The 18,164-nt window shown below is 36.7% G+C and overlaps 1 protein-coding gene across 3 annotated transcripts in view; it reads right to left on the bottom strand.

The window, feature by feature from the left end:
* Positions 1–18,164, bottom strand: part of BABAM2 (BRISC and BRCA1 A complex member 2) — a 162,526-nt gene that overhangs the window by 13,381 nt on the left and 130,981 nt on the right. For all 3 annotated transcript variants that reach the window (XM_071739394.1, XM_071739393.1, XM_071739395.1), the window contains exon 11: positions 7,046–7,199. In XM_071739394.1, the coding sequence (XP_071595495.1) occupies positions 7,046–7,199 (154 nt within the window). The remainder of the gene's footprint in view (positions 1–7,045; positions 7,200–18,164) is intronic.

The following is an 18,164-nucleotide window of genomic DNA, read 5'->3' as shown; positions in this document are numbered from 1 at the left end:
TACCAAATCAGATGTTGTTAGAATCAGAATTAAGTGTAAACCAGACAATATGACTATAGTGTAAACCAGACTATATGTGTAAACCAGTGTAAACCAGACTATATGACATATAAATGCATGGTGAATGCATCATGAGTAACATACAGTTCCCTGTCTCAGAAAGAATATGAAAGAAATAACCAAAGGGTAAAGGAGTGGGGCAAGGACGATCAGAAACATGGAAAGGTTTTGTAGAAGGAAGGAGTGAGCAGAGCAGAAGAAAAGGTGACAGAAGTGATGTAAAGAGGTTCATAAAATTGTAAAGGTTATGGAGGGGATAAGGAGGGATTAATTATTTGCTGTCTCTTTTCATCCAAGAGCTAGGGGGTAACAATTGGAGCTAGTAGGCGGTAGGAATGCAAGAAGCCAACAGAGCTTGTTCTTCACACCACAAGTTATCTGTGCATCCCCTGCCAGATTTTCATGACGTTACGATGTGGGATCAAAAAGCAATCCAGCAGAAGCAAAGCTAGATAGGGCTATTAGACAGGCATAGAGAAATCCTTGAAAATGGCAGAAGATGCCAGGAAAGTATGACTGCATGCTCTTCCACAAGCACTGGCTACTTACTGCCTGCTGATAGGGACATGATGCTGGACTGAATGAATGTTGAGTTTGACCCAGAATGACTGTCCTTTAGCAGAGCAATTAACAAATACTATCCAAAAGACAAGACTGTGGAGCTCACCTACTATTTTTACTTGGATGTTTATTTTGTAATTGATGAGGCAACTGTATTTTCCTGGGCTATTAAACCTCAACCCCTTCCACATATTTCTCTCTAGACTTTTCTCTCCAGCAAGGGTGGATACTTTTGTGGGTCAGTTCCTAACTATAATTCACTACCCTAATATAGATCTAGAAGCTTAAATAAATGTATAATGGAGTTCTCTAATGAAGCCAAATCAGACAGTTCATTGTAGGATTTCTAGAACAACACCTAATCCTGGTTATCTAAGAAACACATTAAATTCTAGCTTTCAATTCCTACAAAGCAGTTGTCTTCCAGCAAACTCCTGTTATAATCCACTTCTACCAAGCCAACTCATCCAATCTCTTCTGTGCATTTCTCTTTGTCGATACATAAGAGAATTTTTTTTTTCAGTAAGAATATTTACTATATACTGAAACACACATATGTACAGTTCACACATATACATAATGTCTATATAAAAACACAGAAAAATTAGTTGACCAACAGATTTTATTTACATGCACTTCCTATAGCACCTATAGTCCTCATCTTTAAATAGTTGTTTTTCTTTTCCTACAGTCAAAGCTTTAATGAGAAGTGACCAGAAACAAATACCAGGGCCCTTCTGTCTTGGCTGAAATCCACATAATGCATGACAGCACTGAAGATCCCTGGCAGGCACCTGTCAGAAACTAACACACCATAACTTACGAGTCAGACTTAATTATCCAAGGAGACATTTAAAGAAAAGTACATGAAAAATATGACTCAAGAAGCACGACTATCATATATATGCACTGTACTCTGTTGTGCATACAGAAGAACAGTGTAAAAATAAAATTATATCCTGGGGATATTCTAATTAAAATCTGTATCTACTTTGCCTATAATATCTTACAAGTGAAATGTTTTTGTTATTAAGGTTTGCTGGTAAATCAATGTCAGAACACAACAAAATGACAAATGCAATCACTAAGCATTTTGACTATATGTTTTTTCTGTTTGCTTTCTACTTTTCACATATAAATCTGATCAGCCAACACTCCCACAAAAAATAAGAGTTTTGATTTAATGGTCTATAAAATCACATTAACTTCTTCCTAAGCTTCAAATGGCTGGGTCACTGCATTTCTTCTCGCTGCTGCTGTCACACTGTATTGGCCGTTTTGTGCTCTGAACAAGAGCCCATCGGCAGCAACAAAATGTCAGCATTACTTGAGTTCAGGCAAAGAATCACTTTTGTTCAGTTTCTGATTTGAAACTATCAAAAAACAAAGAATTTAAACAAGTGACCTGATGCAGCACATCACCCCTTGGTTTGTACCTACTCCTCTGCTCTTCTCCAGAAAGAATCCTCTGAGCTTGCCAACGTTCAAACACATGCACACATGCCTGGGGAAGGTGATGTTCTCATCTTTTCTTCTTTCCCTACCCTCATTTTTAATTTTTTTTTCCCCCTAAGTTTAAGGTAAGATGCAACTGTGCCAAAGATATCAACAAAAGAAGCTTTGTAAGGAATAGTGAGTGTATGTGAATGCAAACTTATTCAAGTTTTGGAAGTCTACTCTTTAACGATGCCTGATGTGCAGGAAAATCACATAATACATGAAAACACAATTTGTTACTTTTACAAATAAGCAGGAAAAATACTGAGATACAGACCAAGTAATTAAAAATGATTTATTACCTTAATTACACTAATCAAGGAGACAAGATTATAAAAAATGCTGCAATGTTTACATGTAAACTTTATAGTGAGATTCAAGATAGCACAAATGGAAAACAAAAGTTTCAGGGAAACAGTGAAATTTTTTACTTTAAAAGAATCCAAAATGTAACAAGAAATACTTGGCATAAAATGGGAAAGAATTCCGACTCAGTAATAAAAAATGGATGAGCTGTAAAACTGATTAATACCAGTATGAAGAAAAATAATTAGGGCACACAAAATTTACTGAATATATCAGAATGTCTTTGAAATACTACAACTGAGTTTGTCTAAACACCAGAGTGACAACTGTCACATTTTTTCCCCAAATATTTTTTTATTGCAACAAAAGAAAAGGAAAGGAAAAAAGAAAAGGTGAGGCTGAAAATGATATAGCCCATTGCACCAACCCAACACTTTCTACTCAGAGCATGCTTGTGCTGAGCATGAACTGCAGCTGCAGCCATGCTGGAGATGCATATGTCACTTGTATCAGATGCACCTGCATACAATCTTAACCTGCACTTGACCTTATGGCAGAGCAACAACCAATGTACAGTTAGGGGCACTTCATCCCTTTTAAGCCTTCACCCTTACAGAGTCCTGAGGGATCTGTAAAATTAAGATCCCGTTCAGCCAGCACCGGTGACTGGCCAGGGACAACAATGTGACTCTGAAACCAATTTTATCAGCCACCTTGGGAAAAAAAAAAATAAAATAATGAACTCTTGGAACAATGTTTTATTGTGATACAAGTTTTTCATCCTCCTGCTATTTTTAATGACGAGTAGGTAGGTTTATGTGGGATAAAAGAGTAAACTGAGTCCTGACTTGCTCTCCCTGGAGTATAACCTAACTCTACTGAGCAGCGCTGGGTCAGACAGAAATTGGGCCAGAGTGCATCTAAGAACTGTACTTAATTTGTATAAACAAACAAGCTTTATTTACAGTATTCCTTCATAAAATCCCAGGCCTAGAGTCTGCATGTTCTTTAAAGACTCCATTTATGTACACTTGAATGCCTATTTAAGCAAAAAACAAAAGAGCTTTCCCATGGAAACCGCACAGAGATGTTTTACTTCACACGTACACCAAAAACAAGGCTGCTAACTTTCCATAATTTACTGTATTTTCTTAGACTTTCTATTGTATTCCAGGATTAAATCTTTAGGAGAAGTTGCTTATGCAGGAGGCCACAGACGTATAAATAAATGACCTAAGAGAGGCAAAGCCCAAGATATGAATTGAGAGGAAAGCTTGTAGGAACATTTTAATATTTTTTATTTCCCTCTTTCCAGCTGGATGAATAGGTTAAAATTTTGCATTTGGTTGAGAAACAAGCAATCAGGAGGCATTCAGAATCACATTATTTAATCAGGACTTGATTTGCCCTTTAGAATTAAATCAAGCCAGAGGGCAATCCCTGGGCTAAGACAATTGCAAGCTTCTGTTATCAGAGAAGCTATCTCTCAGTGAGGAATCTAAGTCAGTGGGCCTCAAAGGAGTGAGGTAATTTTAAAAAATGCTTACGAGGACAGAGAGAGAGAGAAACAAGACTTTATGGACTTAATCATACTGGCATAAATTGGTTCAATGACCTTAGCAAGAACATGATCTGTTTTCCTCTGCAAATGAAAAAGATTATGCTAAACCAATGCTTCAGTTTGAAAATTTGCCTTTTAGATTTAGATGATATGTGCCTAAGTGTGAATGCATACAATCTACTTCTATATGTATGTATTTTAGGGGAGTAATTTTGCTCCTACTTATAATTACTACTGATTGTCTCAAGGCTACAGCAAAGGGTTAAGTCCTAACTTCAAAAGAGATGCCTGCCTCTGCTGCGAGCCACAAAGATAAGCAATGATACCAAGACTTTCAAGTTTAGCCCCTGAGTTGAAGGAATTGGATGGGCTCATCTGCTTGAAAAAAACCCCACACCAAACCCTGTGAGAAGGCTGGGCATAGAATCAAAGTCCCTTTGGCATGAACTTATGACAGCTCTGCCCATGAATAAGCTGGGTTGAGTTGCTGAAAACAGAGGCAGGGCTTGCCAAAATCAAGGATGAGGAAATCTCTGAGTGATGATATTTCAAACTTTGTGGTGCTTCTACATCCTATAAAGCAATGCAATATACATCACTGGACAGCTAACAAAATGGCTGGTGCAAGAGCAAGCAAAAGCTGCCCTTGACAGTGTCTTAAGGCATAGAGAAGAAGATGGTATAAACTGATCCCCTCAAACTGCCTGAGAATAAGAGCAGAGGATTTGGTAGGATCCCAGAACATCAAGTGGGAGATGCTGTGGCCCTAGAACAGTTGGGCCACAAAGATAAACAGAGCTGTCTTGTTTCAAGGATGCCAAGCACTTATGAAACAATTTGGCCGAGAGGGGAAAAGACCACATATAAGCAAAAGCTAACAGGCAGTATTTAGAAACACAAACACATTGACCCTCATTTATCCAGGGCCAAATTTACTTCAGCTGAGCAGAATCACATTGCTTCTACAGGCTAAATTATGCATCCTTTTCTGGTTTTATTTGGGATGTTTTCACATGGTGAACTAATTTATTTATTTAGATCACTTTCGTATATATCTATGTGTATTCCTATACCTGGTCCATAATGTGGCTATGATAAGAATAAAGGAGAATGAGAAATTATTTGGTTGTGTTCAATCACACCAACCTATTCTAAGAAGCTCTAGCAAATATTTTAAACACTGTTACACATAAGGTGCTCAATTGTGTTAAAAAAACTTTCTTAAAATATGCTAACATATATCATAGGATCATACTTTTTTTGATACAGATTTATTTATGGTACCTACTCAGGAAACACTACTCACTCCTGCAAGCAAAGCAGTTTTAACTAGAGCAGCTTCTCTGTCTTGTTGCAGCTCAGTGATAGCTATTTCAGACACTAGAGAATACTTTCTTCCCCCACTTCTCATCATTGTTCTCATATTACACTTTATGCAGTGCAGAACTTAAATCCAAAGGTTCAAACATAAGAGTGAATAACCTCACAAAATGTACACGTGATAGTCAGTGTACACATTTAGTGCTTTTTAAAACAACTTGTTATAATACTTCTAAGTTGCAAGTGCAGGGCAGAGAAGTCCATTTGTGTACACCAGCTCTGAAATGAATGCACTTAGCAAACAGCACAAAGGTACTTGAAAGCTTCTAGTTGCAAAAGAAATGCAGTTTGTAGTACAGTAATAAAGAAAAGCCAGTTTTGCTTCCAGTTTTGTTTTTTTTTTTTTGTTGTGGGTTTTTTTAAACAAAATACTCCTAATTCTGTCAGAGAAAAGAAACAAATCCACAAAAAATTCATATTTGATCAAGACATGTCTCTCCTAGGTCCTACTACAGTAAAACAAAAAACTAGCCAAAAAGATTTCAAGTGCAATTAATCAAAATCCAAAATAAAATGTTACTTGATGCTCTCCCCGAAATTTAAATTAGTATAAAATCTGCAAACGTTTCTGCCAATTATTGCTTGCATCCATTATTTCCAAATTACAATCAGTCTCTGACCATGCCATTCATTTCATTTACTCAGCTTGAACTATTTTCATTCGACTCTTATTTACGCATCTTTGCTAATTTAATCTTCTGATTGTCAGTCAAAATGTTCACCCCAATATGCCTTGTAATTTATGCACTTTGATGCCTTCATGTGCTGAACAACTGATAATCAGCCTGCTTAAATCTCTCACTGCTCTAACATTTATAAAACATTTCAAAATTGAAATACTGCAGCAAGGCTGTTGCTCATATTGCTCCATTCAGGTAAACTCTGTTTGGTTTAATCAGAAGACAGGGATGACATCCAGCACACAGAAGGGGCACAACTGCTCCCAGCAGCTTGCCCTTGAAACAGAACCACTCTGGGGAGGCTCTGCTTGTTATTTTCACTAAAGGGGATACAAGGACTGAAGTGGTGCTTTCCCAACCTGAAATGAGGACTTACAGAAAAACTGCAGAGGAAACAGCCTGAGACCCTACTTCTAGTCAATAGAAAAAGCAATTAAAAAAAAGGAAAAAAAAAGAAAAGAAAAAAAAAAAAAGAAACAAAAAAAAGGAAAAAGAAAAAGAGATAAGAGACTTTCAGCTAACTTCCTCAAGTTCTGATAGGATTGCCTCTTGTGCTAGATTAGTGTGCTTTGCTCAACCTCCTCCTCCCGTTCTTCCATATTTTTTTATTACTGCCTTACACCATATCTTTCAGGTTCTTCCTTCCTCTCTCTCTCTCTCTCTCATAACCCTTCAGGGTCTGTTCAAGTCCACACAAAAACAATGGAGTTACCTCAGTGTTACTACACTGAGGGCTATCTCATCTACTTTGGTCAAAAGCTCTTTGGAGCAGAGATTGCCAACACCCTGTGCCCCTACAGCACCTAACATAGTCTTCTTTTGATCAGTCCTCTGGCACTAATATAATAAGCATGATTAATAAAATATCTGTCTATACTCATATACAGGAATGCTGTATGAGAACAAAACCAGGTTCAGCTCTTACAATGCTGGAAATGTCTACCAACAGATGATCAGGTAACACATGGAATATTTAGCAGGAAACAGCAATGTGACTTACTTTGCTCTCTTGGCCATTTCATTGCCATCCCAGCGGGGGCTGTAGGGGTAATTCTTCTGGGCCTGGGAGTACAGCTGACCACTGTTAGTGAAGTGGTAAACGGACTGAAATGTTAGGGTTGGTTGGTCTCGAGGAAAATAGAGGGGTAGGTCAACTGAAAATAAAAAATACATAAAAATACACCATTACATTTTTTTTTCCTTTACTGGGAATATATTATTCTTATTATTGATTTAAAAGTGACAGAAAAGGAGAAACTGATGCTTACTTCTAAAATATACTTCTTCATTGCTTTTAAGTACTGATTCCAACATACTGCTCTATGGACATTTGTTTTATCAAAACATTTTTGTAAAGCATACAATTAAAAGAACTGTTTAACTGGTATATTTTCATGTTTATCATAACATTTACATAATGATTTTTTTATACAGAAAAAAAATAGCTATTTTCTTTTATAGTGAATTTTTCCCTTTCAGGAATTCACAAAACACATTCTGTTTATGTTTTTTATTCAAGAAACAAATCTCTACCTGCTTTAGACAATTTATTTTAGTGCTTGCATGGACATAAAGAGCAGATCATTCTCATTTTACATGGTCTAAGACCTAAAGTGGTTAAACGGCTTGATAAAGGATGTAAAAAGATACAGTCACATGAGTTGGAAAAGATCTCAACTTGCCATCATCTTTCAGACAAAAAAAAAAAAAAGCCACCACAAAATCAAAAAACACTGCGAAGTCATTAATATCCAAAATATCTCACTTAAAATAAAAATCAGAACCTTTTAGTTCCCTTTGCTTGTCCCTGTCTCATGATAAGCTAGGTCTGGCAGAACAATAAAATAGTCTACAACAGTCAATGATACAGTCAAAAACTGTTTTTTAACTTCATTCCTGGATTTACAGTTCAGATTTTTTTTGTTTACTTTTAATTTCAGGAGGCTTTAGAAACCTGTAGGAAAATTATGACGAAAGACTTGAATTATTTACGTTAAATATCTAACACCAAAATGTTTAGAAGAATGTGCCTTTCCTTTAAAGGTGCAGATTTCTTTTACAAAGCAACTACAATCATAGATTTTTTCCCCCTCTAAATGACAATTCTTTATTTCTGCACAACGAAAGAACACAGCAATGGAACAGTAACTTCTTGTAATTCTTAAATATATCTTCCTACCGGTGTAGCAATGAGTGAAGTAGATTAAAAAGGTTATAAATCATTCTTACAACCCTGGGTTATTTTACATTCCATATATATATATATTTTACATTCCATTTTACATCCTTTTTAAGGAGAAGGAAAGACAGGTTGTAACTGCTAAATCAGGACTCAAAGCAGGTGACAAAATCAGTACTAACAGAATTGGAGGAAAGGGAAGGAACATTACAGAACTGAACCCCTTCTTAGGAGGAACAGGATCTCCCCACCAGTATTCTTGCTTATGCACTGTTTTCTACTTTTAAATACTTCATGAAGCAGAGATTTCAGCACTTCCTTTGAAATCTCTGCTCACTAGCTGAGTTATCACTGTAAGACAGGTTTTATTTTTCTAAATCCCATGCTTTCATCCTGCTAGTCCCTTCATTTTGTCATTTTTGTAATCACGTCTGATTACTCAGATGAGCACCAGCCAAACCGTGGGTTTTTTTTCCCCTAAATTACCCTCCAAGCTCTAAAAGTAAAACTCTGTAGCCATGAAGTACACAAAGCTAAATGTGATATTCCAGCTGGAGTCCCAAAATACAACAAATCTCGGTGGATGACGGCGTTTGCTCAGTTCATGACCCAGAGTCTGAGCTACACGTGATAACTCCCGGAGTCCTGGTGACTCAGCTCACACAGCAGCTTCCAGCAGATATTTAAGCAGTAATGACATGGGCAGAGTACTGCTAATTTGAGGGCAGATCACTGCTGTAACAAAGGTTAGACTCAAAGATTGCTCTGTCAAATTCCTCTTTATAACATGATGACTAAATAACAGCCCTGAAAAACACTGGCGTATCGAGGCCATTTATCAGCAAGAAAGCTGCCTCCTCCCCTCCCAACTGGCACGTGTGCCACAGCCTCTGAAGGGCTTCACCGTGGAAAAGAGCATGAAGCATGGGGACAGGCTGGTCATTCTAACATTATACATATACTTTAACTCAGAGTGCTTAAACTCTGTTCCTCTACTTCATTTTTTTTCCCTTCTTAAGTACCAAGCCGCTAAAGGAAAACTACTCTTGTAGTTTTACATATTTTACCACTGTGTGAAAGGAATAACAAACTTTGGCAAAGCACAGCACAGTCCTTGCATTTAACTTTATACTTGTGAATTTCTGGCTTTCATTAACATCTCTTTAAAAATGTCTGCCTGTTACCTAAAACTAAAGGTTTGACGTTAGTATAAGGTATCTAACACTAAAATGCTGTTTAAATGGATAACCAAGACACTGCTATCACTACAGAGATGCTTCCATTAAATACAAGAAACCTTACTTCCACAATAATATTTTTCCAACACCAGTAATCACCAAACTACAACAGAAAATATCTTCTTTTATTAGCCAAAACCTATATAGGAATTTTCAGGAATTATTTACATTATAAACTGTAAATCAGGTAATAAAACGTGATTTTAAATTGTGCACCCCACATCTGGCCAACAGCAGTATCTCCCTGAAATGCAAGTAGGTTTGAAAAATTTGACCCACCTTTGATTTCTAACGCTACTTTTCACCTGAAATCACCAAACTCTCGTTTTTCTGACCCAAGTGTTTTCTTATTACAAGGTGTGACATGAGTCCAGACCAAGCGAAAAAACCTGTCCCTAATTCTGGAACACAACCACACCCAAAAGACTGGTAAACAGGAAACAGGCTTGAGGTGTAAAGTGTTTTATGTATCTCAAGGTAGCCAGCTATTATTTCAGCAGTAGCAAGGGAAGGCAAGAACTCACTTCTGTTGCAGTGGATGCCATCCACTGACAACTGAGAGCACACAGAATGCTTGGATTTGGGGTAAAGCATTTTATCATATATGAAAAATAAGCAAGTAGCATTGCTAATCAACACTAGCAAGGTGCTTTAAGGGTAAAAGGTCAAATTCTGCTCATAGTTGCACAGAAAATTTTTCTTTTAACTTGGTTCTATAGGCAATCTTAACTCAATTTGTGCATTAATCCAAAATCCGACCTGCAAGATGGCAAAGGTATTATCATCGTTACATCCCAGACAACATTTATACTTTAGTATGAAAAAAGTATCACAGTCAAAAAAAATGCACCACTTTTGTACAGCAACGCCTGAACTAGGCAAACTATGAAAGCACACTTTGGTTTGGCATGTTAGTTACCTAAGAACTATGAAAACATATTTATGCAGAACACAAGTACTATTTCCAAATAACAGCTGACTCACAAAGTACCCTGGTGATATGTCTGCAGAAAATAAGCAGATGACTCATGTCTGTAAATTCCTGAAAGTACCAATAGACCCCTTGCTTAGTCATCCTTTGCTTGGATGCTGGGTTCATGAGCTCTGTAAACTATAATGAGGGATCTAGCTTAGTAGGACTCTCTCTCCCTTTTTTTCTCTTCTCTAAACAGTGCAAATTACTCCCTAAAAATAACTTAATCTACGTAAGTGAGTCACTTCAACTAGCAAGCTTTTACAAGTCATGCAGTTGAGAAGTAATATTTGGTTATGAGGGTAAAAATCTTGCTGTCAAACCCAGATTTGAAATGAAAATTATGTCAGAGGAAGTTCCATTTACTCCATCTCTTACAGAAATAGAAACACTTCCTTTGGAAAATTTAAACAATTAGCTCATTCAGGAAAGTAAAGCTTTCTAATTCAGTTCCATACTTAAAGTAATTTAATCCTGATGATTTCTTACTTTGGCTTTCCTAAGCATCACTCTATGAATGTTAGCAGAGCTCAGTGAAGAGAAAGTGGCCAATACCACAATGAAACACTGCTTTCTCTTGTGCTACAATTTACAGATCATTTTTTAAAAGTCAAGTTTTAGAAAGCCGTAGTGTGGGGAAAGTCATGTCTTTATGAAAGCTCTACATGAGCAGAACCTAGAGGGCTGTTTTGGATAATTAAGCATTGAACAAATTCTTTGGTGATTGAACCCTAATTTTCCCACACAGTTCATAAGAAAGCAAAAGCAAAAGGACTTGCTTGTTGAGAATGAGTCATGTTGTAAAGAAACTTAATTACAGTTTATAAATAGTTGAAGTTGCTCTCTTTTTGAAGCATATGAAACTATTGAGAAGTAACACACAAATTTGCTTCTCTTGACTTAGTTAGCATTTAATGCCTACATAAATTCAAAACATAGTTATCTTAAAGCCAAAATTCTGATTCATTAATAACTACAAAACTGTGCAGTGAATCAGTACGGCTTAATTGTTCATTTTCTTAAAGAACAGCCATACTGAGATCTGGAACAGGTTACCTAGTTTTGTTTAGCTTATGTCAACAACTGCAGAGTTGTTTTTGACAGTCTTTCACCTCTAAAATAATATATTTACCATTTCATTTTCTAACTCTTTAAGTAAGTTATGAAATACAGCAAAAGCATATTCCAACACTGCTACATGGCTTTTGAAGGAAAAGTGCTCAGAAGAAAAAGGCAAGTTTACCTCGCCTTCAAGTACTGGAGAGAAGAAAAGGAAAAACAAAACCGTGGCTGAAATGCATGCTGACCATAAAAATATTTCAAAGTACTTAGATGGCAATATCTAGGAAATTTTCCATGTACCATTTCCCTGTTCTAGAAAAAAGGCCTATTCATTTGCCATAAGACACTGGATAAATCTAGACAACTATTTTCACAGACATCAACATTTACTCACTGACTATTATACATCATTTGAGTGTTTGGATGATACTAGTTGTCTTATTTACCTTCTGGATGCTCCAATCTGCTGCAGTTTATTGCACCTGTAATTTGCTTTGTTTTGGACATTTCACTGCCAAGATTTCCACTTTTACAAGATTTCATAGTCTGCACAACCTTAATTGAATCTCTATTTGCTTTATGGTTTGCCCGTTTGACAGACTCCAGCTCTGTGTACAACACCGCACAACTTACTTCACCACACTGAAGCCTTTCTCTGATTAAATACCTATTAATTTCTGAATGAGCTTTTCAGTGTCACAGTTCTAATTGCTATAAGATATAACAGCTATGTAAAACATTAAATTGTTTCACAGCACCTTCATAAGCTGAGAGACTATTTAGGGATCTCAGTCAGGGAAGGAAGGAGTAAAGAAAGGGTAGTCAGTTTGTCTGATGCTGTGTGTCAGTCTGTGGGACATAATTCTTCTGAGCTGTAATAATAGGCAGTACTTCATATTAGCTAAACACAACTCCTTCCAAGGCTGGCTGCTGTAGCAGTCACTTCATAATCAGGGAACACTGGACACATGAGAAGTTTTGTTTAAAATTATTTCACCAGAAAAACAAGAACGGTTCAGGAAAGAAGTGCTAATCCTAAATCTCCAGAGAACACTGAACAATCTTAGCTTGATACTATCCATTCTCTTCCCGAAATCCCCTGACTCACTCCTTATCATCCAACTTTTGGCCAGAGACTGCCTCTGCATGCAAGTACTGATGAAGAAAGTCATAGAAACAGGAAACACATCCCAGGCTCCAGATCTGCCTCTTATTGGTAGATATTCATCATGGTTTTGCTTGTTCTTTTTTTGGTCCACTAAATTTCACATCTTCGCAGCCTTTGCTTCCAACTGAGCTTACATTGCTGGGAAAAATAACTTGATGATTTGAATGCACTGCCTCAGACCAAAAAGTTCCCTGAACCCAGAGCTCTCCAGTTTTCAGCATATGTTAACATGGACAAGACCCATGTGAATTTAGAATGCAACTCAGTGGTAACACAGACATCACATTATATGATGTTCCTTACACATCTTTCAAGCTCTATTTTAGAAAGAAATTTTCTTGTTGTTTTTTTGACATGACTTCTCCTATGGGAAAGCTGTTCCTGACAGCCTGTATCATGGGTGGTAAGTCCTCACCTAAGTTCAAGAGAAAACAGCAATCTTCACTTTTTACAGAGAAATTCCAGGCATTTCAGGAATCTTACTGCTCACTGTATCTACAGAGAAGCCAGAACAGACTCAGCCACAAGCACTGGGGACTGCAGTGGTACCATGAATCTCTGCAGGACAGGGTTTTAGGCTATTTTGCATAGTGAATTCCTCAGCTCTCCTGTGCTGAAGCCCTACATTCTCTTTAGCCTACATTCTACTGGCAAAAAATGAAAGAGTGGATTTGGCACAAAACACACAGAGAATTACAAAATGCCACAGCTATTCTGCTTTGATGTGTGATGATGCAGTCTTGCAAAAATGAGAGAGCAAGGATGACAAATAACATATCAATGCCATTAGTGTGGGACTTCAGGCTAACAGAGCACAGTCATAGGAAACTGAATTTGTTAAATATTACTAAGCCTAACATCCCTTCTGGAGAAAAACAGGTTATTGGCAAGAAAATGCTATTTTGAAATCACCATTTCAAAATTTCAAATGTGAAATGAAAAGCTATTAATGGAATTTAGTTGAGACTCTTGCAGCACTTTGAGTGTGTTTGTAATCAGAGCTCATTTTGAAATAGTTAATTCTACCCTTGCTATGGGAAATATCCACCCCATTGGCAAAGTGAACACTTGGACAGTAAATAAGATGGCTTACATACAAAATACTTCCAAATAAATACTACAAAAATATAAGTAAATACTATGAAAAAAGAAGGAACTTTTTAATTATTATTTATTATACTGTTTCAGTTATGCATAAACTGAATTTACAATATTAAAAATCAGAAGACAAAGATTTAAATGTGATTGTAATAAAGGCAATATTTGGGACTATGAAAATCTACATGAGTATTTGAAATTCACAACTCCTTTTAAAATGGGTAATGGGTCTGGCAACAGAACTTGCTAAGGAGCCAGTTCTGACCTGCATTTGTATAATGACTGATTCTCAACAACACAAGATATTCTACAGCTTTGTTAGCAAATATAATCTTCAAGAATGGGAAGGGAGCCCACTGAGGTGTTGAGAAGATAAGGTTATTATATGGAAAGGGCTGACAAATGCATAGTTTGCAATAACTTTGGTGATGTTCATTGTGACATTGAGGATTGTTTGAAAGAATCTAAAGTTTTTAGGTTTTGGGTTTGGTTTTTTTTTTTTTTTTTTTAATCAGACAGGAATGACCTTCTGTTAATATAAGTTCAGGATAGATTTGAAATAAGAATTGGTTCTTCTTTTTTTCAAAATTTTTGCACCAGCACTATGTCCCTTTCTCTAATGTGTCTTATGACCACATCACATCTATAGACATGGCCAGCTTCAAAGTCTCAGATACAGCAGTGGTTACCTTTAATTCCAGCACTCTCATATAGCCCTTTAATATTTCTGAAGAATGGAAACAATGAATTGTGATGGACTAAATTATTCCAACACATTACAGAGAGTAGATCTATTTACCTGTGGATTTCAATGAGACTACAATAAACCTACTACTTAGTTTTATTTGTTTTGCTTTGTTAGTTGTTTGTTGGGTGGTTAGGTTGTTTTTTTTTTTTTTTAAGATAGAGTATGTAACCCATTTTTATTTGAAGAGAACTGTATGACACAGTTGTATCTGTCCTGTGGTTCTCATTCCACTGATAATGGGAACTGCATATAATCTGGGCACCAATGGCAACTTGATTTCTGATTACTATTGTTTTGATTTTCTTTCAACACAGACAGATGACACAGTTGTAAAAATATCCTGTCTTACATGTATCCCATCAGAAACATAACCTGTATCTTTCTTTTTAAGTACCCCTTCAGACAAAAACAGCCTTAAAAAAAAAAGTTTAAATGCCTTAAGTAACAGTCATGTACTTCAGACAGAGTGTCTAATTCTTTGTTTAGTCTTACAGAGGAACCAAGTAACAGATCAAGTCAAGATATCTGTCAAGCAATTTCCAGCTATGCACTTAAAGACCACAGACAAGTGATGTAACTTAACACAAAACCAGCTTTAAAATATCTTCTTGCTTTGAGTGGCATCACCCATCTCAACCATGTCATACTCTTTTGCGTGTTCTCAGCAAGACTGGACTACCTCCTGAAACTATCTCATGGAGTATCTCATAATCCTACACTGAGCCCAAAGAAACAGACAATGTCCTCACAGGTCTTCTCCTTCTCTAACTTATGTAACCATGATTATTTTAATTAACATGAAGGCATTTTATTTTACCTCACTAGCTTCAGCTAGTGACATGTATTTCACTTTTTTTTTTAAGATCTGTATTCTCTCCCCCTCCCGTTTTTATTTCTTTTTATTGTTCCTTTTGTAACAGTTTCTATAGTAACTTCTCTAAGTGCTGATGAGACCGATGCTACTAAAACTGCCTCTTCTCCATCTCAATGGCTTGAAGCTTACACTTTAAAACACATCGTTGCAGTTATGATGGGTGTAAAAAGCAAACTGTGGGAGAAAAGGAAAAACCTTTTCCACTGCTTTCCCAGTCAGAAACACTGTTGCTAAACACTGGCAAGTTTTACATTATTTTCCAGCAGGACAGGGTAACTTCTAAAACTTCTGAAAAGCAGCTGTGTAAAACCAGTGGATTCTCTCACTGATACTTTATTAAGCTTATGACACTTCTAAATAAGTTCCTTTTCCTGTTTTAAATGCTGCCTGGCATTTGAAAGGAAAACTATTTTCTTTCATTCTCATCTGTGATCAATGTGACACTATCCTTTGCTGACACACATTCTATCCTGTTCTTTCAAGTCCTGCTCCACACAGGACTGCAGCTTTAAAATCTGAACTCAGTGTAATGCTGCCCATACCAACCTCCCAACCAAATTAAGCCAGATAAAGTTAAACGGAAATCTACTGCAATACAGGCCCACTGCTTCTTCCCACTCCTGAATGTGGGAATTTATCACTTTAGCCTTTGAAGAATGCTCTTACAGTTCTAAAAGTTTATCCCTCTAGTATCTCTTAATGACCTGAAGAACTAGTTTATCCTACATACTTTTAAAGACATTTTTTTTAGACTAGTGGTAATTTTTTTGTGCTCTCTCTGAATACTCCACTTGAGGATAATGCAGGAGAAATAGCAGGATCACAACCCTAAGCTTCAGGGAGCAGGCTTTGGGCCATTCAATAATCTTACTCCTCCCATAGAAGAATCCTATGGGATAATAATCCAGGAGAGAAGTGGTCCATGTGAGTGCTTGAGTGGTCCAAGCTCAAGCATGCTCCATCCTAACGAGGTGAAAATCAAGCAGGAGGCCTGCATGAATGAACAAGAAGCTACTGACAAAATTTGGAAGTAAAAAGGAAGCACATGAGAAGGACAACAGGATGGGCTGCTACAGCAAGAGCTAAAGGAGGACTAGGGACTGCTGCTGAATGGGGCCAGGGAAGTGGTGGTAAAAGAGATAAAGAAGCACCTTAAGCACCCCCTCCTCCTCTTGTTTAGGCATTTGAGCATCTTTGTGACCAGTTCCCTCTCTACATTAAGGTGTACTTATTATTATCCAAAAGTAAATTATAATTATTTATTTCATAAAAGGCATGCAGCAGTTGCCCTTGTGTGCTACTACCATATTACATATAGATTATTAGACAAAGCTTCCTTTGTCATCAAGTAATTGGCACTGGGGAGGAGGGGAAGAAGACAGGGAAGAAGGATTCAGAAAATCTTTCCTTGATGCAGCTCTTATTTCTAGACATTTCCTGTTTCTAATGATCATGTGGTGTTCAGTGGCACCCTGTTTTTCTTCTGAAAGCATTGGATTCAGTCCTATGGTTCAGTATCAGGTAGAGAAACTCATGCTCGTCATCTCCTTTCTTGACTGAAAACAAAATATTTGCTTTTTACTTGATACTACGAGCAATTTTCGACTTACTGTACCTTGCAACATTAATCTAGTTCTCATCTTAGATAAAAACTAGCTGTGACTGCCATGAGAGAGGATGTCAAAACATGCAGACACAAGGCATAGTCATGAAGTAAGAAGAAAAAGCACCACGTGTACTCAAGTCCCATCTCTGTCAATCCCTTTGTTACCTTGCTGCTTTTTAAAAAAAATTGAGTGGATAAAATAGGATTGTATCACCTGCCTATCTCAGGCATCCTGCCTTAGAATTTTTTAGTCATCTGCCATATACTTGGGCAGATAGTGGTAGCACTCTAGATCTATTATCTACCTATTAAATAAGAAAAAGCAATTTTCCCAGAGCCAAAATTTCACTTCTCTGAAAAGAGCAATTTTACATGAACTTATTACAAAACCTTTCAGCCCATTTGGTAAAGTGCTCGTAGTTCCTGGAAGAACACTGATTCATGTCTACAGCAATATCCTACAGTTTTAAAGGTATGGTAAAAATGTATGCAGTTCTCAGACATTAAGAAGGTAACATCCACAGCAAAGCAACACTTAAAAATACTTTGTCAGTCCACCAATATAAGGACATCATAAAATACTTCTAAAACCTAATTCTTACCACAGCAGTTGTTACCTGTTTGTCACCGATCATGGTAAGTTTTAAGAATTGTGTCCCTTATCCCTTCTTAGCAGAATTTAAAATATGAACCTAAAACTAGATTTTTTGTGAGTGAGTGACATGATTACTAAATGAATACAGAGAAACAGAAAAAGAGGAAAGAAAAACCTCTGGTTTTGAGGTTCACTTGCAGTGATTATAAATACATAAATATTTTGGAAAATTGCACCCAGAACATACAAGTAAATACCCAGAATGGAATCAAAGGAACATGATGCTTAATGTACTTTTAATGACAAAAATTAAAATATCAGCTTTCAATACAAAATAAATCTAGTTGGCAGCAAAAAAAAAAAAAAAAAAAAAAAAAAAAAAAAAAAAAGCATTGGAGAAAAATGATCAGCAAAAGGCTAATTAATTTTCCACATGCTGCAATTCAGTCCTGGGATTAGCCCCTGCCTAATGCCTAGTTAAGTGCAGAAATGTGCACCTCACAGAGGAAATGTCAGAGAAAGCTTTATTTCATGGTGATTAAGACATACAAAGTTTTGAACAAAACCCCCCTATTCAG

This window comes from Heliangelus exortis, chromosome 3 (assembly GCF_036169615.1).
Source record: "Heliangelus exortis chromosome 3, bHelExo1.hap1, whole genome shotgun sequence".
In the NCBI taxonomy this organism is placed as follows: Eukaryota; Metazoa; Chordata; class Aves; order Apodiformes; family Trochilidae; genus Heliangelus; species Heliangelus exortis.
The sequence above is the reverse complement of the archived record's forward strand: the minus strand, read 5'-3'. Positions and strand labels throughout refer to the sequence as shown.